At 38.2% G+C, this 24,985-nt stretch overlaps 1 protein-coding gene across 1 annotated transcript in view; it reads right to left on the reverse strand.

Annotated features, from left to right (window-relative positions):
* Nucleotides 1–24,985, reverse strand: part of pex14 (peroxisomal biogenesis factor 14) — a 44,266-nt gene that overhangs the window by 15,097 nt on the left and 4,184 nt on the right. Inside the window, exons 3-5 of the mRNA XM_088362348.1 lie at nt 10,283–10,367; nt 2,995–3,120; nt 271–356 (exon numbers count right to left, since the gene is read on the reverse strand). Of these exons, the coding sequence (XP_088218474.1) occupies nt 271–356; nt 2,995–3,120; nt 10,283–10,367 (297 nt within the window). The remainder of the gene's footprint in view (nt 1–270; nt 357–2,994; nt 3,121–10,282; nt 10,368–24,985) is intronic.

The raw sequence follows: 24,985 nt of genomic DNA on the forward strand, positions 1-24,985 counted from the left end.
AGGAGGGTCAAAATGAACTCTTGACGTGAAGCAGGATCGCTTTAATAAGTTGACTACAGAGCAAACAGCAATGCTATGCTGCAAAGATGGTGGCTACTGCAACAGTATAATTCATCAAACTGATGTGCTCGCCACCAATTTAAATGCAATATCAGAGCGAGACAATACTGACAGATCTGCACATATAAAACACAACTTACAACCAATCAGAAAAATATGTGAACGCAAAGTGAGTTTGAGAATAGTCCAAAGAGAAGTGGCCTACTGCACCTTGTAAAGTTGATGACAGCTGTAGGCTATGCCCACCATCATGATAGCGAAGGCACCGTAGTTCCTCCATCTGTAGCCTTTTGGACCTTGACAACAGCAAAAAATATTTTCATGTCAATAGAAGCACCACATACTGTAAATAATACCAACCGGGTGCATTGTTTAGTGTTCACTGTTCACAAGTTCACTTCGTGCATTCTGGAAAAACTAAACAAAATTTGCCTGATTTAGCATGTGCAATATGATTTGCTGAACTTTGTTTTTTATTGTTATCTTTGGAATACAGCAGCGTCTACCACTTTTACACCTGCTAATAACAGCAAACACAATCTGTGTAAGTGAGTGAACGCAAAATTTAGCACCCGCAATTTCAGACCATGGATGAGGCGCAACTCACTTGCCAGCAAGACGCTTCATTTGTTAGCGTTAACACACAATCCAGCACCACCTATCTAAGATATTTTCAAATCTGTAATAAAAGTCAATAGTGCTATAAAAACGTTTTAGAGCACAGGTGTCAAACTCAAGGCCCGGGGGCCCAGATACGGCCCGCCACATCATTCTATGTGGCCCGCAAAGACAAATTGTGCATCAAATTCGTGTGTCATTACTAGAATTGCAAATTGTCTTCACTTCAATATCTTTTTTTTTTTTTAATATTTGACCAGTTTTTACTCGTCTGACTTGAAAACGAGTTATTTGTCAGTTTGTTTTGTAGCTTTTACTGTATAATATGAGGCGCTCATACATTTATTTGGGTTGATAATGGCCCTCCGAAAGAAGCTATGACTACAATGCGGCCCGCGAAAAAAATGAATTTGACACCCCTGTTTTAGAGTGTTTGCATATTTATGCAACCAGATGATTGTCTTTTGTTTTTTAATTGTCCTCTTAAAAAATATACATTTTTTTTATTGTTGAGTTGTGATTAAATGGAGGAAAAAGTTTAGAAATGCTTTTTTTTTCCTTGGCCTCATTTTTCTCATACCACAAAAACCTGGCAATGTGACAATGTGGCAGTGTAGACTGTTTATACCCCATGTGAACAAACCAAAAACTGAAACACATCTAGTCATTTATCGATGTTCGGCTGAGTGACAGATACTGTGGAAGTATGTCATTTTCTAAGCTGTCATGAGCCAACTATCTGTCAAACTGGAAATTCCCCACTTAAGAAAGGAAGTGACCTGATAATGTCATTAAACAACAAAACAGGTCTTGTTAGTGTTTTTCTTTTCTTTAACTCACTGATGCTCAAATGATAAGAACACGTGGCTCTGAATCAGCAGACAGATACCGCATTCTAGTGGCAGTCTGATCTGATGTAATGTGACATTTTCTAGTGCCTTCATATGATTTTGCATGCAAATCAAATGAAACATGGACTGTTATAGTCTATGTGGTATATAATTTCAAGGTGGATGGTATTCGTTTCATACAAGGGCACCTTTTATCGCTGCTGCAGCATTCGGGGATGAACCTGTAACCTTCCCTATCGAGAATTTTTGAATCATTCCCCAACATTTATATGGTAACCACATAAATTTGGGTCTTCATCAACATTATGGCTGCGATAGACTGTCACCTGTCCAACAATCGTATGCTTCTGAAAGGCCTCACAGTCCTTGGTATGGGCGGTTGACCCTGGACAAGACTCTCGGCATCACATTGGGTCTTCACCTGCTCCCCCTCCCTCTTTGGACCTTTCATTCTTTCTGTCGCTTTCTTTTTCTCTAGCACTGCCACTCTGCCATCTTCCTTTTTTTTTATTTGGTCACTTAGGCTGGGGAACAGTGGAGTCCATCCCCCAGTTTTCCAATCTACTCTCAAATTTATTGGGTTCAGTGGAGGCCTTCCTGTCCTTCTACCACATGGAAATAGAGATCAGAGTATCCATTACTTCGACAGAGATGGATGCGGGTCCCCATGTACGGTCCCTATAACAAGGACATCAAAGGGAGGTAGCCCTCTCTTTTCGGCATGACCCCCCCATATAAGACTTCCTGCTCTCACCTCATTATGCAGCTTCCTTATAGCCATTTTGATATAAAACCCCCCACTATGGACGGAGAGCCACGAGTCCCCCTAACTACATGGCCATCCCATCAACATCACTTTCATTACAAAACATGAGATGCCGAGGGAGTCAAGGACAGTGTGGTAATAAATGAGGGTGGAATACATCCGGAATCATTGTCATATGGGTTAAGTATTACACAGACTTCATTCTGAATTGCTAAATCAGTGGACAGCACTCATAACCCCTTGAGGTAATAAAGACACAAGTTGCCTTGTGGGGTCTTGCCGTGGTGGAACTGTTTGAAACTCTGTGACAAGAGTAGATGTCATGGGGCCGTACAGCACAATGCCATACTCCAAAGGTCTGAAATCACTATCAACTACGTATATTGCTCTAATACATGGAATAAAGTAAAAAATAAATTCAGTGAGTTGTCTGGAGTAGCACTCAGTCTAGCACAACCCAAGACAAATACTAACTGTAATTTTCCAATCATATACCATCAAACACCTCCACCACGTCTTGCATATGACCAGAATCATTAGGATGACTGCAGTATAAGTTGAAACTTCCTATGAAACACTCTTTAATGGGAATGAGAAGAAAGAACAAACATTTAACTAATGAATTAATAGGTTTACTTTCCACATTCTGCGTATTGTAATCATGTCATTATGAGGTACAAAAATGAGTTCCGCACTCACTGTGTGGAGCAACAGCGTAGGAAGGAGAGTCCAGAAGTTGCGGTGGGCCTCCAGTTCTCAAAGGTAGGACGTCATCCGTGCTGCCTGAACGCCGAATGGCTAGCTCAACCTCCTCATCCGTCAAGCCTGCAATCGGTTACGACATTTAAGAAACTCCTGAGGTTTTGGTGACTTACTGTACATGTTCAAAACACAATGGCTCCTTTGCTATCATAATGCATACATTAATACTTTCTAATATGAACTCATTTAATGTCCCCAACCGTAAGCCTTAAGAATATATTTTCAATTCATAATTCAAATAAATCCTGAGAGAGTTTTCGGGATATCTTAAATTTAAGGAATGCCCATCAAGGGATACAAAGTGCAACGCTTCCCTGCAATGAAATTTGAAACTCTGCAAGCCTATTAACTGTCACCAAAGGCAAAGAAAATAAGTCTGTCCACTTCTCCTTGTTATATTTCCCATGTGGAAATTTCATACACCCTCGACAGCTAAAATGCATTATTTTAATTTCTTCATTGTAATGTAAATGTATTACATAAATTTGCAAATGCCAATATAATTTAATCTTCAGATCTTTTTAATGATTTTAGTTTTGATTAAATTGCAAAGGGCTCCCTGATGGAGAATCAGAAGGGAGGAGGAAGAAAAAAAAAGTCCAATATGAACATCCTCTTTTGTGGGAAGAAAGGGCTGCCGTCCAGGCTGCATGTTACCCTTGATGTGGCTCTAAATTCAATGAACATTTGAGTTGAAACACAGAATAACATAATTTCATGAATGTATGATTACCTCTATCTTATGAAATAACTGATTAGGGTGACCAAAAATCCTGGAAGGGTACATGATAATGACAACTTGTATTTTAAAATACAGTGCTCGCTCCTACCTTGACTTTAATTCATTCCGTGACCAAAAGTGTCCCAGAATCCCAAAAAACATAAAAACAATTTCACATGCTCTTAATATGAAAAATAGGACTCTAAAGGATTATACTTTATATAGAATTATAAATTTTAAAATCATGTAATGAATAGAACAGTGTGTATATCAAGACAATTAAATAGGCATTGTGCTGCATTTCTAATGTGCATGTCTTCTTGGCTACCAGGGGGGCGAGCATAATACATAGCCATATTACGGTATACACGTATTTGTTTCACAGAATACAAAGAATATATGCTAGCGAATAGTGTTGTGTCCTCCGCCTGTATGTACTGATACTATGTTTTAAAAATACAGAAATATGTTTTAAAGTATTTAATAATGACAACATCGATGCCAGTTTTTTTTTTTTTGCCTGCCAATGGCCTTTAATGAAAGAAGTGCATAAGACAAAGATAATGTGCTGTGGTTAAATACACAACATGTAACTCTCTTTGTTTGAAGTCTTAGTTTTTAAGTAAAGTTCAACTGGGTGTGGCAATAAGCAGAATGAAGCAAGCTCTTTTCTTTTTTAAAAACAAAAATGACGTATTTGCCAAACAGTTTCCTATTGTTCCCGCTCTTTAGATGTTTTACTTTTACGGTCTGGTGGTCTCACAGCTAAGTAATAGCTCATATCTCGGGGAAAAAAAAAAACAATCAAAAAACCTGAAAGTCAGGTTACTCATAAGTCAATGGGGTTGGAACGTCTAACAATTTTAAACACGGCCCTCCCAGGTTACAGTTTGCTAGCCATCAACTAATGCGGGTGGATGGCCACAGTGTAGAACTAAAATTGGAACCTGTCGAACGTGGGCCAAAGACCGGTCCTTATCTGGTCTAGGCCCGTTAGCAGTGGATCAGGTTGAATAGGTGCTACCTCAGCAACCCAACGACTGCGAAGGCAGACGAAGGCTTGCAACAGTCCTTGATTCCATATCATCTGGCTCCTAAGCCTTTAGATTTGAGAAAAAGATCGTCATGGTCATGGTGTTTTTCAAAGTGCAACAAGGTACTCAACTCGAGGGACAGAGAAGACAATAAAGGAAATATAATACCTAGAATAAATTCAGTATTGGTCAAAGAAATTAAAGAGTAGGATTTTATTTGGAATTTGAGCCTTGATCATATATAACTGTTTCTTTGCCCCAATCTAAGAGCATATCGTGTGGATCTGAGCTAATTTCATGTAACTATGCAAATAAGAAATCTGAAAAGACTAACTTGGTCACTTGTCAGTATCTCCAAACAGACTATATTGTCAGAATGTATGAATGGTGCAACAACTCGTTGCTAGGTCCCGGCCGACCCCACAAGAACTTCGAACGTACATGAAAACATTAAAATAACTGACAACAAATGTCCTTTAGTATACAGAAGGTCCTGAGTGCTGGGAAGTGGCGTGCACTGCGTGCTGAGTTTGTATAGTCAGTCACATTGCACTGTCAAATAAGCAATAATGTCTCTAGGCACTCCAGATTCTTCTGACCACAGCAGACTACATGGTGGTATTGAGTGAGATGAGCAAGCAACTCGGCTTCAGCACAAGACACTTGGCTTATTCCTGATACCTTGAAATGTAAAAGTATAGGTCGATGTCAGCTAACAAGTTGCACTTCTTAATAGACGATTGATTGTTGATGAACTCGGTGTAACCTTTATACAGAAAAATGAAAGTCAAATAGTAAGTAGCTCTTAGGCTGTTCTCGGGTCCAAGTACAGGTACAAAGTTGGTGCTGATCTATTTGAACACAGCAGCAAACAAATGAAAGCAGCCTCAGATCCAAAAGAAGAGGACAAGATTTTCCATATAAAAGGACAGACAAAAAAAGGGTTGAGGAAATTTATTAGAGGTTCCAAAACCTGTAGAATGACCCCTGGACCCCATTTCAGATCGACCCATGGGGTGATGAATTTTTAAGACATAAATTACACCTAATGACAACACCATAAAAAAAGAACAATAATGGAAAGCTATTGTGTATTTCATTATACTGTATTATTTGGTGCACCTGATACACACAGAGCCTGTTTATGAGTCACAGTATTAGCAGATGCTCAGCCAAAGCATTTGCTTTGACCTTGCCATTCTCATTGGGGCATGAAATTACGGTGCTGGCACCTCGATATTACAGCTATAAATACTGTAAACTGCATATCTGGACTACGTTTTCTATTGTCTTTCAACATAAACCTGATCGGTATTTATTTAAAGGAAAACCCATTGCTCGTCAGGTTATTTACAGCTCTATTTCCGGAGCCTCATATTCTCTCGGCATTTTTAAGGGCAAAGAGGCAGTCGGCCTCTTTTATCAAATGAATTTCTCCAATTCTGGCACTCCTGGACTTTATGGGTCAAGACCTCAGCAGGACGGTCAATTACAAAAATTGCGCAGTGAAATATTTTGGGTAAAAGGTGAACATATTTTCTAAGCGTCCTTCAGAGCAATTAGATTTTGGATATCATTTTTAAAACAACCGCACAGGTTATGTCAAATATAAGAAGGTCAATGGGGCATTAAGAAGAGGAGCGTGACATCAAGACACTGAATACGTTGTGGTGATGGTCCCTCACGTCCTTTTAGTTTGATACAACTGCTAGAAAATGGCATACACTCTCATAGAGTATTCATTTATGTATTAAAAAAACGGGGAGACTGCTCTCATTTCCCCACTTTTATCGCCCTACTGATGACAAAGTAGGCAAGGCCTCGACTAGGTGGCGCCGTGGAGTAATTTATAACCACATCAATCCCTTTACCTTCTTTGCAGGCCTTGGTCATTGTCATTTTTGTCCGAGAGGTGAGTCACATAACGCCACTTACATATAGCATCCCATTAATATGTGGGATGATGAACCTTATCCTTACCCTTACCTTCATACCAGGCACAGTAATAGCCCAACAGCCTACCGATGTTCTCTCTGACCCTCACTCGATGGCCCTCTACTCAGGGTGAAATCCATTTTTATTCTGTAAACTCACAGCAATGACGACACCATAAAAAAAGAAAGAAAGAAAGCAAGACGTCAATTAAGTATAATTGACAGAAAATGAACTCTTCCTATTTTATATGCAAAGAAACAGTTCCCAAACAAAGTCCGTACAATCGAGCTTTTCGCCTTTGGAGCTTCGGTCAAAGTGACATGTAACAAGATGGATTTTTTTTTTTTCTTTTTTAGTAATTATGTGTGTAACTACTAATTGTCTAGGCTAAATTGTGGCTCCAAAATGGGTTTCAGCACTCTGTCTAGTATACTGCATGTGTTGATTGTCGAGAACAAAGACAGCACAATCCACAAAATGAGACAGCATCTCATTATACTTCATTCAAACCGTCAAACATATTTAATGTTGGCAAGGAACAAGTAAGGCAAAATTGCTCAGCTGGAGTAGCGTCTACATACAATTTATTTCCCAACTCCTTTTGCAAAGAAAAACGTATTTATCTGTTTTATATCATGATTCATATTACATTAGCTGACAAACTTTCAATATTTCAGACAGTTCATTCAACGAGGACACTGAGAGGGCAGCTACAAATATCAGACTGCGTAATTGCCAATTCATATCCGGGAATTGACAGTTGAGGCAAAACAGAAATTGTATTTTTCAATGAATATTGAAATAAACCAAACTATTACGATGCCTTTGAAAAGGGAGAGATATGACCACGGAGGCATCCTTCAGCGCAGATTAGGGCACAAATGTGCAGTGAAATAATATGCACGAGCAAGATTATTGTGTAAAGATTCTGCAACATGCAATCAAAGTGGGTCCTATTTTCCCCTTCATCAGCTGTCCAGACTCCTGCGTAAATATTGCCAGCAAGAGGAATCCAATTTAAATTCCACTCTACCGGGAGATAGTATTGTTTCATTTTATGTGTGCTTTGACATTTCTGGTCGTTAATATAAAGTAAAATCCAGAGGTATTTACATAAATATGACATTAAACTGTATTAGAAATTAAGACTGACGCGTTTGCAGTAGAAGAAGCAGGATGATTTAGTTTCTAGATCAAATGGTGAAGAAGACTGGAGCTGCATTTATACTGCAGCTCACAAAGACCAAGTTCTCACTTAGTGTCCATCTGTGATTTGTCTGTTTACCTGTACACAAGCGTTTCATGTGGCACATACTGTATATGATTTAATTGTATTTACATTTGCTAACTCACTTTGCATGACGTTCAAAATATTACAGGTTTTGACACCATAACAAAATACACACAAATAGCTAATTGAAATATGAAATGTGTCATTTTATTGGCTGACTCCACTCGCAACCTTCATTTCCCCAGTTCTACACTAAGTATTTTTGCATGGTGGCCCAACCAAACTGTGGTGCCCCCCAACCAGCGGGGGCCCTGTATATTGCTGGCACTGGGCCCATTCCTCACATACCACGATTCCCTCAATCTAAGATTTTAATCAGAATTGATCAGTCCCCACATATGTGTTTTTAAGCTTGCTTCTGTGTTGGTAGTTTATTGTATTTTTTTCCTTGGGGGGGTATTAAAAAATATAATTGATAAAATATTTGACATTCTATGACTATTAATACTGGCAGCTCAAAGCCCACTGATGAGATTTTGTATTGTTAAGATGGGCCAATGATTATAATAATTAGATGTAACAAAAAGTACACTCCTGTCATGTTTCTTAATATTTAGGTTTTTAGAGATGATTGTGCAGATAACATTTTCTTAACAAAACAAAGTATGCAAAAATATCCATCACATTTATTTATCAAATGTGTATCATTTAACCTGAGTTAGGTGGGTGGCTGGGTGCACAGCTGACAAAGAGTGGGGTACAACCTGGGCTGTTTTTTTTTTTTTTTTTTTTTTTTATGTCTAAGATGTTGGGGTAGATGAGTGTGTGTGCATCACCGATCAGAGTATTTTAATGACTTCAGACATGCATGGATGCAATCTGTTGGTTTACATTGCAGTCATAAACCAGAGAGCAAATTCAGTTCAGTTTTTAATTCAAATTTGAAAGAGAACTCATTTTGATCTGGGGGCATTTGATTTCATTTTGATTTTTTTTAACATAAACATAACATTGGGGAGCAAAAAATAATTGGGATTGTGCCACTTGAAACTTGAATGGTTTTCTTTCTATAATCAATAAATGAAAAGTGGTGAACTAAAACAAGAAAAAACCCAACCCATGTCATCCTCCTCGAGCATGTACGATAAATAAAAAACGTACACCCCAGAAATTAAGGCGAAGTAGCCTTGTCAAGACTAAATAAATAAATAAATAAATAAATCTTATAAGTCAGTGTGTGGATGCACTTTCCCAAAATAAATTATTTGATTCCGAGCTTTACTGTTGAGTGGCTGAAAAGTTATCCTCTCAAAACGGTAATGTACTCTGTGCTTAGTGTTTCATTGCTTGAGTTTCTCTCATCTTTACAATGTCTTTCACTGAGATCGATGTCCACATGCAAATTGAGGCTTCTTGTTCAGATCTACAGTGGAACTAACTTTCCAAAATAAATCTGCATTAAAACATCATACATATTTCATGGACTGGAAGTGCAGTGAGAGCAAACCGTTTTTCAAGTGCAGCAAATAGTTTAAAACAAAGAGAAAAGAATGTAGTGTATGATAGTATAAACATTTGGTGACAGGCTCTTAGTTTTATTTTTTATTTCACCAAACAATCTTCGCTGCGACAACCACAAAGAAAATATATCAAGAGCTAGGAAAAGTGTACGACAAAGAGTAGGTTGTAGTAGGTTACTTACTCAGTTATGGAGTTTTTACACTATTGTTTTCAAACCCAACTTTAATAATGCCTGTGTTTAGACTATTATATTATATATATTATATATATGCATATAGTAAAACAAGCCAAAACAAGTTCATTGTGGTAAGTCAAATAAATATTATGCACCATGTTTTAAAAGCAATCTCTCTGAATGGCAACAAAAGTCCTATCTGCTAGGTTTCAAAGTTACAGTAACAACAAAGTTAAGTAAAAGGGTTCAAATGCTGGAGGCCAATATTGAAAATTCCATTGAAAATGCAGAGGGAGTTTGTCAATATTAATTTTCCTGAACCCAAAGGAGCATCCCAACTGTTGTGTCATCTATTCACAGGGCCTGAATCACGCACTCTGTGGCTAAAAATCGACCCTATTAGATCCCCCAGAGCTACAGCCCCAACCTCTGACTCAAACAACCGACTATGAACGGAAGCCTACCCTGCTGCATTTTTCAATACAAATGACTAACCATTTACACATCATCTGTATTGTATAGCTTTCATACAACACTTAGTTGGAATAAAATTATGTTACTTATTTCATTTAAATTCTATATTCCGTTTGCAGAATCTAACCCCTTACCTTTTTTCTTTAGGAAGGCTTTTCTGGTGGCCAAGGGACTCTGATGTACTTTTGGATTTTGAAGAAATTTTATAGCTGTAGAAACCTAGGAAGAGACAAAAGGCAGACAAACGACAAAACATGAGATGCGCAGGAAAGTGAGACTTTTAAAAGCCAACACTGTCAGTAAAGGCAAGTATTCATTGCAAGTTGGTTTGAGGGGAAAGAAAAAGGACAATAAAGAATCCATTTAATGGAGACTGCTAATAACGGAGCCCACCTGACTACTTTCAAGCCACTGTAAATGGAGAGAATGACCAAATCAGCAGTTATAAAATTAGCCCATCAAGAGTGGTGGACAAATGGAGTAAGGAGCTTAATTTGCTATTACCCTCTTAAAGACAAACTTCCATTGCTAAGTGCGCTCTGAAAGAAAATCTATACTTATTGCGGAGGTGATCATTTGTATCTAATAACTTCAGAATCCGAGGCTGAAAACCTCTGTAATTCTTCCAGTTAAAAACCTGTCGTGATCAAATCACACAGCCTAAATGTTGTAATGACTTGAAACGTTAATGCACTACAAAGTTAAATAGCATCAGAACATCAAAAGTTTTAAGTGCACCGCTTTCATCGATTCTATTATGTTTTCCTTTGAGGTGAACTTTAATTTTCCATCCGAGTATGCATTTCCAAGAATTGGAAGGGAAGTGGAGGAATTATCCATCAAACTGCATTAAACAATACATTTGAAGTGGGTGGCCTCGGAAAATGAATAAATATGTAAGAAGTCAGAGAAAGGGGGAAATAACTGGAGAGGAGGTTTCAATGACTTATCATCACACCTGTGGTCCCCGTGATTCAATGGAGAAGTCATCCCTCTAATAGGTTGAAAGGTTTTGATTACTCTTCTTTTCTTTTAGTGTTGAAAGATACAAAGTGATTGAGCGCCTTGCCAGGAGTAATTCATTTTGGCTAATGCATTGCATATACTGCGCACCCATTTCGATGCAAACGCGCGACCGTTTAAACATGTCCGATGGGTGTTGGAGAAGCAGCGCAAACACACACAAGGCTATCGTGTCAAAGCAAATTCATGTTTCTTATTCAAGTGGATTTGACTTTTCATTAGCGCGTGCAGATCGCAATTAAGGTGAAACCAAATTAAGTACACTTTATTCTAAGATGGTAGTACATAAAATATTTCCAGGCAGTCAATGGAGGACATTTATCAAAACTAACCAAATTTGCCAGTAAAAATGTGTTAGTGAACAGATAAACACTACAGTTGTAACAATTAAGTGGTCTTGATGTACATGAGGGTCACAAAAAGGATACAAAAAATAATAACTACTATCTGGCTAAGGGATTTACACTTTTACCCACATTCACTGACAACTAGGGTTGTGAAGAATGGAATCTTTATATTTCAATTTCATTTTAACGATATCTCAACATATTATCAATCTATGAAACTTTTTATAGTGATTCTACACTAATTACAAATTCGACAAATTCTTTTCTGGTTTATTGTGTCTGTGACCTTTGAACGACAGATTTAAGGATTAAGTGTCACCTTTAAGGATAATTAAGGCCTTCATTTAATAAAATTAAATTTAAGACACTTTTAGGTTCCCAGGGAAAGCACTTCAGAGGCAAGTAAATGAAAGGGCAATACTTATCCGCAAAGCCCCTACCACACGGAAAACAATAAAACTTTTGGGCCATGCAGAAATGCAGCTTTGAGAGCGAGACAAAGAAATTCAGCTCTTCGACAGAATTACATCAGAACAACAAAAATGAAAATCTAAAAACAGAAACGCTCAATGGCGGTGTATTATGAAAATGTGTGCAGAGTGAGAGAATATTGTCACCTTACCGTAAATTTGTTTAAATTTAAAACCAAAATGTGTTAACATTTCAGGTAAATTGAAATTTGGGGAAAACTTTATTTACTGTCAAAATATTATGGGAGCTATTTACTCGTTTCGGTTTTCATTCAACTTAAGACATGCTGATGACGTCTACGTCAAAAATTAAAAAGACAAAAAATTGAATAAACCTTCAACATGCTGCAAATTTGAGAACATTTTATTTTTAAAAAAACATGCCTAATGGCTTTTGAACAAGGTTACGAGTTTTTTTTACTCTTACGCCAATATTTTGAAAACACCTATTATACCTGATATTACAAATAAAATATTGTGGTCATGTTAACAGCATAAGGACAACATCTTGGAAAGCCCATGTCCAGCTCAGCACCAAACTAATGAGGCACATGTCCATTTGTTTAGCGGTAGATCTTTAGGGAAAGGAAAAGTGCACTTCTTAGCAGATGACATAGAAGCTTTAAACAAGTTCCACCCAGACATCTCAATCAATTATAACCACATTGCACAGATTTTAGTCTTGTCTTGTTATTGACTTATAGATCATCTCAGTTATAGTGTTGGGTAGCACAACTGAGCTTTCAGGGGGGTGGGGTGGATAACATGACAAGATATCTTTACCTCTGTCACAATTTAAGACAAAAATAATAACAATTTCTACTGGTAAAAAAAACTAGTAAATTTCCTTTGATTTTATCTTTATAACTATTAAAAAACAAAAATCAAGCTCTACTTTCTCATGTGCTAAGTGCTTCACGTTAAGGGCAATAATCATTACAAACCAGATATCCATTAAAGTGTGAGGTGAAGCTGAAAAAGAGGCAAAAACTCAATCAGAAGAGCCGAGACCATTAACCAACACACTTACTGAGAGTGAAGTTGATGAGCGAACAGGATTACTGCCATGTTATTGAGTTTGAATTGGACAAGACTTGCGCTACACTGCACAAAATTAGAAATGTAATGCGTTGATTTGTGCTAAATGAGAATAAAATATATTTATGCTCAGACCACATGGTTGGGGAATACATGTAAGCGGTTGTATATATAATAAGGTGTGTCAGAAACGTTCCAGGACTGTTCTCACAAAATATATCGATCAACTTGTTGTAAAACATGTTTTCAGCTTTCTATGCTCCACATTCCATGCACTCCTTGAAGGGTTGGCGGCCCTCCGTAGCTTAATTAGCAGCGGCCATGTTGATGTAATCCACTTTTTCAAAATGGGCAATGTTCTCACCCAGGAACTGCTAGATGCTCAGTACATTGTGAGCAGGTGCTTTGCAACCATGAGTTGTTCTGCCACAACGCTCACCTCTTTTCAACACTGAAGAACGCAACAGAAGACGTGCTGGTCAATCGTCTGGCCCACACTGACTGAGGGAAAGTTGTAGTTTGGGTTGAAAATGTATACTTTTGTGATATCAGTCCTGGAATTTTAAGTATTTTCGCTATACCAGCTAGTAAAAACATTCAAGTATTAAAAGAGATATAACATGTATGATTTCATAAATACTGTAACTTTGAAAAAAGCATGAATCTCAAAATGAAATAGTGACAACAGATTGGCTATAAAGAACAGTTATTGGGATGAATTAACCCCTGAGAGCATTCTTGTATTGCCAACAAAAATTATCAAAAAAATGAACAAAAACCTTTTGGATGAATACTAATATGAAGAATTATTAAGGCACACCTAGATAATTATTAATAAGCTCTAACAACTTCCCCACAACAACTACTATACTTTTTCTCTATTTGGAAGCCATGAAACAAGTAGAATTTAGGTAGGAGGTGTAATGGAGGGGGCTCAAAGGAAGTCAGCAAGTATAGGATTCAGTCTCAGTGTGAATCAATTCATTCCCAATTACCCTGGCCTGTATATTCATGTTAAAGTGCCCCTGATATGATGACACACTAATCGCCATGGACAAAAATTGTATTAGAATCATCTCACATTTCCGCCTTTAAACACATATTTGGAAAATCAAAAGCATGAGAACGTGAAACAGCAAAAAATGAAGCTATTAATTTTATGCTTTCTTTAGAGGATGTCATATGACTAAACCAAATATCATCCTGATACAAGAGCACATCTAACAAAAATGAAGCTTTAATAATTACTGTATTTCCTTTACTCGCCTGACTGGGTGATGTGACCAACAGCGCTTTTTAGCCATACAATCTTTTTAAAAGAGGGGTTTTTAAATGCCCTTCTAATTGTGACATGGTTCCCACCTTAATATGACCTTTAGCAGAGGAAGCAAAGCCTCATGGGAGCAGCTATAGAAAATTATTGACCCTGTTAGAGATCAGGAAATGAGGCGCATGCATGCTTCTCTTAGACACTATACAAGATATATTGTACTGTACTGTACTGTACTGTACTGTACTGTACTGTACTGTACTGTACTGTACTGTACTGTACTGTACTGTACTGTTTTTGGTTATTATCAAGAAAAGCATGGAAAATAGCTGCATATATTAAGAGCTATTTTTTCTTGACATATTTGTCCAAATAGAAATATCTTTAGTTGTACCAGGCATTAAAAATGAACAAGAAACTGAGGAAACAGATGCGATCTAAGATTTTATCCATGATTGTACCTTACCTCAACAGTGTGACTGCTGCTGAACAATATCTGTCACAGCAAAACACCAGTAGGTACTTGGTTTCACTTTGAGTACTTTTTTGGGGGGGACAAAAATGGAACACTTCACAAAAACTACAACACCTGCTTATATAACAATTATGTGAAAACGGGTCAAATCAACTGGTTTTATTATAGACTTTCTAACAGGGGTGGAAAGGAAAAGGGTAAATAACCTTGGCAGAATGTCTGTGTCCTGTGCTCTTAGAATGTGGTCAATTTTTATTGAATGATGCCCAACGTTTGAAAATTAAAAGGTCAAAGTCAACATCTCAACACATGAAACACACAATGGAAAACCCAATTGACATTTAGGTTTAAAAATAACGTGTGTAACAGTTTATCAGTGACAGCCACTGGCAAGGCTACGCTCAAGATATCAAAGCGGGATTACGCAATTTTTCCAAAGAGGACCTAAACGGAAATCTGAGTTATGTTCCGTCTTTTCATACTGCATATACTGACCAAACTTTCCATTTAGCTTAGTTTGGAAATCAGCACTCTATCACCACAAATATGAAAAGGTTGAGTGGTGAGAAGAAAAATGAAGGGTAAAGTACATTTGATTCTTCACCACGGACTATGAAACAGTAAAACTACAAAGTCTAATACAACATAATAAAACTGAATGTATCATACTGTTGATTTCTCCCAAAAATGAAAATAGAGGTCATGTTAACTATAATTAACAAAAAATACAGTTTACCCGCACATTTAATGATTTATCTTGGGTCAAGTTATCCGATGACCAAGGTTTTTTTCTACTAAGCTTGTGCCTCAACACCTAGGATGATGGTTTGACATTCAAGTTTTACGTTAGTTATAGGTGCATTTACTTGGAACTGATATATTGATCGGGTCGAAATCGAGAACCATTAGGCACCTGATTTCAACCAAAGACCCGGAATCGTAACCGGAATCGTCCAAATTCAAACGATGCCCAACTCTGGTCCTGAGTGATTTGTGGACATCAGTAAAGGATGAGGTTGCTTATCATTCATTAGAATGTGATTCCGATAAACTGCACAGCACAACATATAAGAAGTATGAACATTTGCAAACCCCCTCATTACGGACGGGTACCAATCCATGTTACTAACTTGGCCCCAGAGCTTGATTATTGACAACTGGAGTATTGATGAGCTCCACCCTTAACAGTTTTGTTAATGGTTTTGGAAAAATGACTCTTTAAAAAAAAAAAAAAAGTTGAGACAACATATTTTGCACCTTATATCTCTTTGATCTCCTTTCTCACTAGCAATTACATTATTATATTCATCAAGTATGCATTTTCACAACTAGAGATGAGCCATTTCGTTCTGCTGCAACAAAGGCTAATTTCTTTTTCTGTGTATAATTAGTTTTACTTATTTTACATGGATGTCATAGTAGGAAGACAAGTACATTCATTATTAAAAAAAAATAAAATAAAAAAAAATTCAAATTCTTGCTTTGCTGTTTTTCCAAACAAAAATAGCACTGATAAAACAATGTTGAAGTACAGGATCCATAAGCAGTTTCGATAAGCATCAGCATCCACCTTTACAGTTGCTGCTTATTAGTGACAATGTGGCTTTAAACATCTGCACATGCAAGTCACTTTTGGCCACACAGTCATCACATTTGAAAAGTAATGTGAACAACCACACACAAAAATCGGATTAACAAAATACACAATCTGAGCACTCGACACAGGACATAAGTAAGACCATTTGGCAATGGAAAATGTAAGCCTGGCATTTTCAAAATTGTTCAGGTTTCAACATTGCTCTTATACCGAAAGGCTAAGTGGCTCAATTTGTATTTGTTTTTATTCAAACAGTCCCAAAACAGTCTTGTTTAACAAGGGTCTGACATTTCTTAGTGCGCAAATGCAATGTGGTGAGATGTGAATGTTTAGTTTTAAAAAGGAGCTCACAGAGGATCGATGGATAAAGAGGGAAGAGATTTGAACAAAAATGCTAAAATGGACCACAAATGCTGTTTAATTCAGGTAAAAGGCCAAAACCATGATCCGGGTGCTGCTCTAAGATATGAGGGTCATCCTATATGAACCCTTTTCACTTTAGCAGTCAGGGGGGCAGTAGAGGAGTCACAGTGGAGCACAACAAACTACTTAGCCACCACAAAACATTCCAGCCTCTTCTTAGCTGCAATCCAGTAATGGATACTTCCTCAGATCCTCAATTGGTCAAAATGTTTTCATACAATAATTTAATTCAGAAACACATTTACAAAGCAGGAGTAATCAATTTTAATTAGTTGATTTTTTTTTCATTCGCGTAAAATTTAATGTACTGCCATCGATCTCTTTTGTTCTTTAATGCAGTGCCGCTTTCCTGTAATTTGAAGCTTTCCTTTTTCTTTTTTTTCCTCCAACCCCCCTCCAAACAGTCAATGATGACATTCTGTGACAAACAGAATGTGCTCAGCAAAGGGAACAGACATACCAATGCAACTTTAGATCAGTGGAATGCACCCAAAATACAACTTGAACACACGTGTGCAACAGATGAAAAACCTCAAAGTTTGAATGCATTAACAAAGCTTAGGAAAACTAAGGTCAATTGTAGGGATTAAATGTTTTGTTATTTTGTGCACGCATGCACTACAAGAGGAAAGCTTTGCATAAAGGTGACTAAAACATTTCGTTTGGTTACCTCCGTAAAAACAGATATTTCACCAGTTCGAATAATTGTTTTAAATTTCAAAAAGCATACTAAAATCATTTGGTACATCATGTACATTTCTCTGATTTCTGTGTTCGCTGGTAAAGATAAATCCGCAATAGAACGATCGTAGGCCAACATCGTCAAAGACATTCATGTTGAGATGCTTTTGAAGCCATGTGTTTTCACACACAAAAACAAACTGGTGAAAACCATTGTGATCAGGTGTGATTTTGAAAATCGAGTGGTAGAGCAGCCAGGTAGAGTAAACCACAACTGCGTTTCTTGAGACCGACCCTGCACCGTGTGTTGTCCTTCACATCATGAAGGACCGGCGGGCTTTCGCATTCAATTAGCTGATTGAGGCAAAATGTAAGCGGCACCAGCAGCAAACATTGTGACGCTTGTGTCCAACGGACACACCACAGAAGTTGTGTCGCCCTGTCGGGATGACCGAGGCCTTCGTCACAGGCAAATTGCTGTGACAAGCCTATCGTCCACAGACTCAAGCTGGCTTGTGCGTGGCATCCTGTCACCTGCCAAATTAACTAATAAAACTACAATGGCGAGGCAAGTGACAGCAGATAGAAGCATCCTTTTATTGATCAAATTATTATTTCTTGAGTACACCATGCCAACCTGGCAACATAGTGCTAACAAAGACAACCAGACAGATTGTGACATTCCCGTGACATTATAATCACACGTCAACCCCCTCGCCAGTCAATAGGCCGAGCGCGCTAATTGTGTGTCCTGGATCACCAATTTCATGGTCTTCAAAGGGGGGGATGCAGGGGCAGGAATTGGTGGCATGACCCTCCACACATGGATGAGAGCTCCCTTTCCTCTCGGAGGATACAAGGCGAGGATAGTGTCAGGAGATGCATGCTGAGGCCAGAGTAGATCCAGAGAGGATTAACATCACCATCTACTGGTTAGGGGTGGTACATGCGCTTCCAAGGGGTGAGGGAAAGGATGGCGGTACCCTTGTGGCCTGTCTTTGACATAGACCTGTCAAAAACATTTAGACACACTTGCCAAACAATGGCATATCTACAGCGGCAGATAAGTCACAATGCAATTGCCATGGGGAGGGGGGTGGGGGGGGGGAGAAAACAAAGAGTACAGACTCGAGAAAAATGTTGGTAAATTCCTTTACTGGAGGCCTCCAGCTATTTATGAGGATCTGACCTATGGGAGTAAGATAAGCAATAAAGGAGTGTGGTGCTGACTGCATAGGAAAGTAACAATCTTCAGGCTCGCAGAATTAGAAGTTATCTTTCATCTATTTAAGTCCCTGCCGGACTGCACCAACGCGACAGCCCGTCACATTGAATAATCATTCTTCATTTCAACCTATCTGAACCGGTCAGACTCCGCACTGATGATCTCATAGTTGTAAAATGGCATGAAGTCACATGCGTGGCGTTTTGTTTATACATGACACACCTTAGCATGATACACCTTTTCTCAGAAGTTCAGAGCCAAGTTTTAAGTTGTGGAGAAGATTGGAAAAAGAGTGATGAATAGGGATGAGTGCCAGAACTAGCACTGGCCCTATTGTATTCATGATATGATAAGTTTCAATTATGATTTCATATCTTTGTACTATATTTCTTTATTACTTCTAACATTTACCGGGCTTGAAATCTCGATTGAAGCCATTCCATACAGAATGATTTACCTCACGTGTAAAAAATTGATCAATCCAAGTGGATAAATCTCAAAATATTGTATTATTCTACATACATTTTACTTTTTTGGGTAAAGGCAACTTTGTGGAAATTAAGTTTTTACAAAATCCGCAGCTAGCTTCCAAATAGCTATCTCAGCGCATAAGGTACAGTGAAATTTGTTTCTACCCTCATTAAATGACGGATTTAATTTTTTTTTCTTTACTAATAAGTTAAGTCCTAGTGGTAGTTGTGAAAAATCTAATTTAATGCTTTATGAAGCTGCAGACAGTAGATTTACACAAAATTAAAGAAGGCAAAACTGATTGACGAGAAGAGAAGAAAGACATGTGCAGGCTCAAGAATGGCAAAATCCAGGGTGTTGTGTTACACCAAAAGAGCAAAGTTGACAAGACCAAAAAGAAATGTCAATGCCCTGTCTCTACATTTGACTCACTTCCCTTTTCCCCATTGCGGTGATACTCAAAACCACTTTCAATAGAGTAGAACATCCTTTCAGACAGACGACATGAACAAGGACAACTCAAATGAAGCGACATACCAACAGCGTTGTGTTGCAAGTCATGTTTGGGCTTTGGGGACAACCAAAGAGGACTTCACTCTTTTCATCAGTCTGCCAGAGCCACCTATAAAAAAGTATCCAGGTTGTATTTATTGCAGAGCTACTGCAATAAATACAATGTGGATTGCTTCAGTTCATGGTGGCAACAATACACACAGCCATCTATGATTCTAATCAAAGAGAAAGCAAAATACCGGTGCCAGGAGAGCGGCAGTAGAAAACAAATGCAATATTCATGTTAATCACTGCATTAACACGACGTTGACAGTCTTGACAATCGAGCAATGATGGGGACGCCTAGATGTTGAATAATTGTTAGGCGAGCCAGAGGGGATGGTTGTTTTTTCCAGTGTTCCATGCCGTTTCACTCCGGATTTCCACTTGTGCTACAAACGGATAAAGTTTCACCACACAAGTTGAAAAGTGTGTTTATCATGCAGTCTGAGGTGGCCGCCTTTAAAAATGCTTTAAAATCCCACTTTGGGGAAAACGCGGTGTGGGGGGTTGAAAACATTTTTATACTCTACACAAAGGAGTTTTAACTAGACTCAACGCTTTGAAGTGAGGCTAATTAGACAGCATAAGTCAGAGTGATGTGCTGTTTAGTTTTAAGATGATTTATTTTAAGATGATTATGAGTTTCATTTTTTGTTACCCTAATTTATTAGCACTCACTATCGCTATTTTAGATTCCCCAGATAAAGCCGCAATCTCAGGAAACCATACACAGAGAAATGATGAAATCCCATTAGCATTTTGCTTTCATTATTTTTAATCAAAAACAGAAAACTGACACATTAATTAATAGCCATTACCACTTTTGCCACTCTCTCAGAGAAAACATTGTTGGGGGGAAGCAATTAACTTCACAAAATAATGAAAAAAAGGGGGGGGGAAGAAAAAAAACTAATAAATGTCTTTATACTGTAGGCCCTATAAAAGTAAGATGTGCAATATATTCTAGTTGTCATATTCCATTAAACTGCTATTACAGTCTTGACGGAACTATTAGTCACTACGTTAATATGCTGTTGTATAGTACATTATTAGTGTACAAGCTTGCTTTCTGCAACAGTGCATTCATTTGCTTTCAAACAAGTCGATTGTTGCACATCTAGGACCTTTATTACTGACTGAGAAAGAGTCAAAAACACCAAGTTGAATCTCCTTTAAACCTCCCCTACCCTCCTTTTGTATAAAGTGCATTCACGTAAGCATAAATCCATAATTTACATTCGAACATTTCTTCGAGGTGACATACGAGTCTTTTGTCAACACGTGCTTTTCCACTATGCAGTCTGTGTTCCATCTATATGAATTACAGCTGGGATTGCAAGAGCAAATTATTTGATTATTTATGCATGTATGACTATACAAGGGGCTACCAAGGCAAACAAGGAATTACTTGATTGGCCTAAGTTCAGTTAACAAAGGAAGAAATACAACTGGTCGCTGGGCCAATCAAATGTCAACATGATTAAAATGGTCACTCTTAGTTCAAACATCTAAATTACACGGCGTAAAACCTTATGCATATGTATGATAAATACTTATTTTAGCACAGAGCTCATCTATAGCTATACACCCTTAGCAAGAACTATGGTTCTTTAATTAAAAATTTTCCCAAAAGGCAGTTTTTTTTAATTACATAATTAGTCTAAGCAGCCTGTTAAGAAGTGTGGTTTGCAAAATGCACTGAGGGAAAGCCAGCATTTAGACAAAATATCGGGCACTGTGGGGGTGCTCGCATACAAATTATCAGATAACTTATAGTGGAGACAGATGAAATGGGAGTGGGGGTTAGTTTAACAGAGTACTTATACCACATGGCACTCCTGTCTGAGTAGTTCCACACTGAGTAGATATGCAGCAACTGTTATTACATCTCTGGATATGAGACCAAAAGCAGCAGGTTTAAAGTGGTATCAGCTTTGAAGTTTAGTAGAGACAAAAAAGATGGCGGAGGGGAGGATTACGTTTGCTATGTTAAATCACACTCAAGAAGACATCCCAAAAAAGTGAGAAATATGCTGACAAATAAAAAGGTCTCAGTACTTGAATTACCACAGTCATTTACCTATTAAAGTGAGGCTGCTTCCTGTCAATCAACAGCCATCACATTCTCATTTTGTGGCGGAAAGCAGACGTAATTGCTTCTCATACTAATCAACACAACTTGTGTAATTATGCCTTGAAAGTGACATTGGAGGCTGAGAGCGATGTGAACAGTCTTGACAGCGGAGACGTCTCCGATTCATCAGGAGATTTCCAACCTCGCTGCAAGGAGACGAGCCACTCGCCGACCAAGTCGCTCACTCTGGCAGTTTGCGACCGTAAACACAAAGAAAAGATGATAAATCAAGCGGAAGTAATTACAAAGCAGAAGAGGAACGAAGCCTCGGCTCGGTGAGGCCACTTTCCCCACAGTACTGGAGCAAAATGACGATGTGCAATTAAATCAGTCTTCTATAATTTCTCAAATAAATACACTATGACAGTTCACTAAATTGTGGGAGAATGAGAAATTACAACACTGTTCCCAGACTGTTTACATTCCTCATCTTGCTGAGACAAAACACGACAAACGCATTTCTAAGCAAACGTTAAATTGACAAACGCATTTCCAAGCAAACATTGAATTTGGCTTGGTCACAGACCAAACACATGGTTGCCCAACAGACTTTTGTGTAAAATTAGCTTTGACAAAAACATTTTCCTGAGATACATCTGTAACAAGTCACTATGTGGCCTAACCAGCAAGGTCAAAACCGGGTCAAAAATAATTGCTGAAACCAAAGAGCCACAAAAGATGACACAATCCACACAAACAGCTTTGGTACTTTTTAGTGAATTAAAGGATCCCCAATTCACTCAATAAAAAGGCAAGATAAAAGGCTGTGTTGGTAAAGCAGATCCAAGTCCAGATCTCCAAAAGCAGAAACCACAAAATAGATCAAATTCATAAACTGGGCTAGAATCATCTGGCCTCATCAATTTGAATGATGTGGGTGGAACCAACAGAAAGGAGTTGCCAACTTCAAAAAGAAGTCAACTGGTAATTTTGGCACACTATTAGGGGAATAAGCTAAATGATTTCATCTGCAAACAGAGACAAAGAAAAGATTTATGGTTTATAAAAACAAGTTCTTAGAAATAAAAAAAAAGCCTTGTCTGTGTCATTCCTCCTTCAATGCCTTCAAAGTCAGCTCATATCTAAAGAAATTCTCTTCCGATGGTATACAAATCAAGCGCATGAAAAAGAAAGGCTAAACAGGAAAAGCAAGTGTGATTCACCTCCTGCGTTCAACCCTAATGAGTCAAAAAGTGTGACCTGCGCTTCAACACAAAGTCCCAGCCAGAAGCTGTAAACTCATTTTCCCTCATTCAAGGCAGCAATGTCGGCAGCAAGATGTGCTCTGAGCATGCACGATAAATCTGACGTGAAATCATAATCATAAAAGCAATTAGCTGACCCTGTGCCACTCGTCCTTGGACATGACAGTGAGAATTCATTCAGAGTCCTCTAAGGATGCTGGCTGCGGGGTTGAGTGGGGTGGGGTGGAGTGGGGAGCGGTGGGGTGGGGTAGTGCAACACAGCAACAATAAAATGGAGGGCCCTTCCTGTATCATTAACCACTGAAACAAGCAGCGCATGATGCACCAAGACTGTTGTGCTGCAAAAACAACTCATACTTTTCAAAGACAGACTTGGCTTTTATCCCGCACTCAGAGGATTACGCTCGAGTAATATGTCAGAATCTACTCAAAGTGCGGTCATAGGTAATGCCATTTATTTAAGTCGCGTGTCGGAAATCAGGCAATTCCCCACTTTCACTTCCACACCCAGTAATTACACAGAGGCCAAACTAGTGCCTGCCACCTAGTGACCATCTTCCTCAATAATCATGAAATATCTCTGAGCCTCTTGCCCCCGCTCGGACCATAACTCTCCTTTACGGCAGACAACTCCAATAAAGGATTACAATTACAATTAAAGTAATGAGCAAAGAGGAAAAAGGAAAGATCTCTGAAGGTTCCCTTGACTAACTAAATGGTAGCCTAGTTTCCTGACAGAATTGAGTTAACATAGCAGAATCATCAGTGACTCCCAAATAATTAATTTGGAGAGTGCTGCAACTTGCAAGCCCTAAAATTGGAAATAATGAATATTAAAAAAAATGATGAATGTGAAGTATGAATTAACAGAGATGCGAACTTCCACGGTATTTTTTTGAAACTTTTCTTTTGACAAATCAGAATATTAGGAGAAGAAAATTACAAGAGCTGCGAGTAGCCATAAAGGGCCCCTTGAAAAACTGGCAACTTTGGGGTCCTGGCACATTGGGGAAATTGCAAAATGGAGTAATGGCACATCACAAAATAAAGGAAAAATAATAATCATTTTACATCTTCATGCTAAACAACCACAGCTTGAAATTTTGAAATTCAAAATGGCCAACTTCCGGGTTGGTTTTAAGGTATGGGTCAAAAGACTTTTTCAGTAGGTCTTGGGCTGTTACAGGGGAACATTATATGGGGCGTTACTGAGGCATTTATTGTAAAGGGTATAATAACTCTCTAAAATATAGATTATTTTTGCTAGGCCTGATATGTGTGCAAAAAGACAAACACCTGTTTGCTTGTGCATGAAAACAAAGTTTTTGGTACTCTGCCGGCAAAAATTAAAAGAAAATCCACAATGGTCATTTTTTGAGAAATACGGGTGCAAAAAAAAAAAAAAAGAAACACGAAATAATGTTGTGCCCGTTGTGAAACATGGAGGAGGTTTATTTGTGCTCTGGGGGTGCTTTGCTACACAATGAATGGAATGTATGACTGTACAATAAACTCTTAACGACAATTAAGACACTGGAACAAAACGTGATTGCCAGTGTCAGAAAACTCAGTTCAAGATGCAAATCATCAGTTTTTTCAAAGGATAAAGGCCCCAAAACAGAGCTAAAAAGTCCCACAAATAGCTCAAAACAAAACACTGGTTTATTCTAAAGATTCCTTTTAATTCGGCTGGTCCACGATTCAAAAGCATAAATTTTCTTTCGTTTTTTTACTTGTGTCAGTTTTAAAATTTGAGTATTTTAAACCCATCAGACATTAAGAGAGTGTACTCTTGTGTGAAAAACTGTAAAATTATTGTTGTCTTACTGTCCCACTACTGTCAAGAAGGAGGAGAGACTAAAGAATTGTCATGACCTCAGACTTAGCATGTGATACAATTTTACATAACGCACACACAAAGAA

Source organism: Syngnathus floridae, chromosome 2, assembly GCF_059516105.1.
Source record: "Syngnathus floridae isolate MCC-2025c chromosome 2, RoL_Sflo_1.0, whole genome shotgun sequence".
Taxonomy (NCBI): domain Eukaryota; kingdom Metazoa; phylum Chordata; class Actinopteri; order Syngnathiformes; family Syngnathidae; genus Syngnathus; species Syngnathus floridae.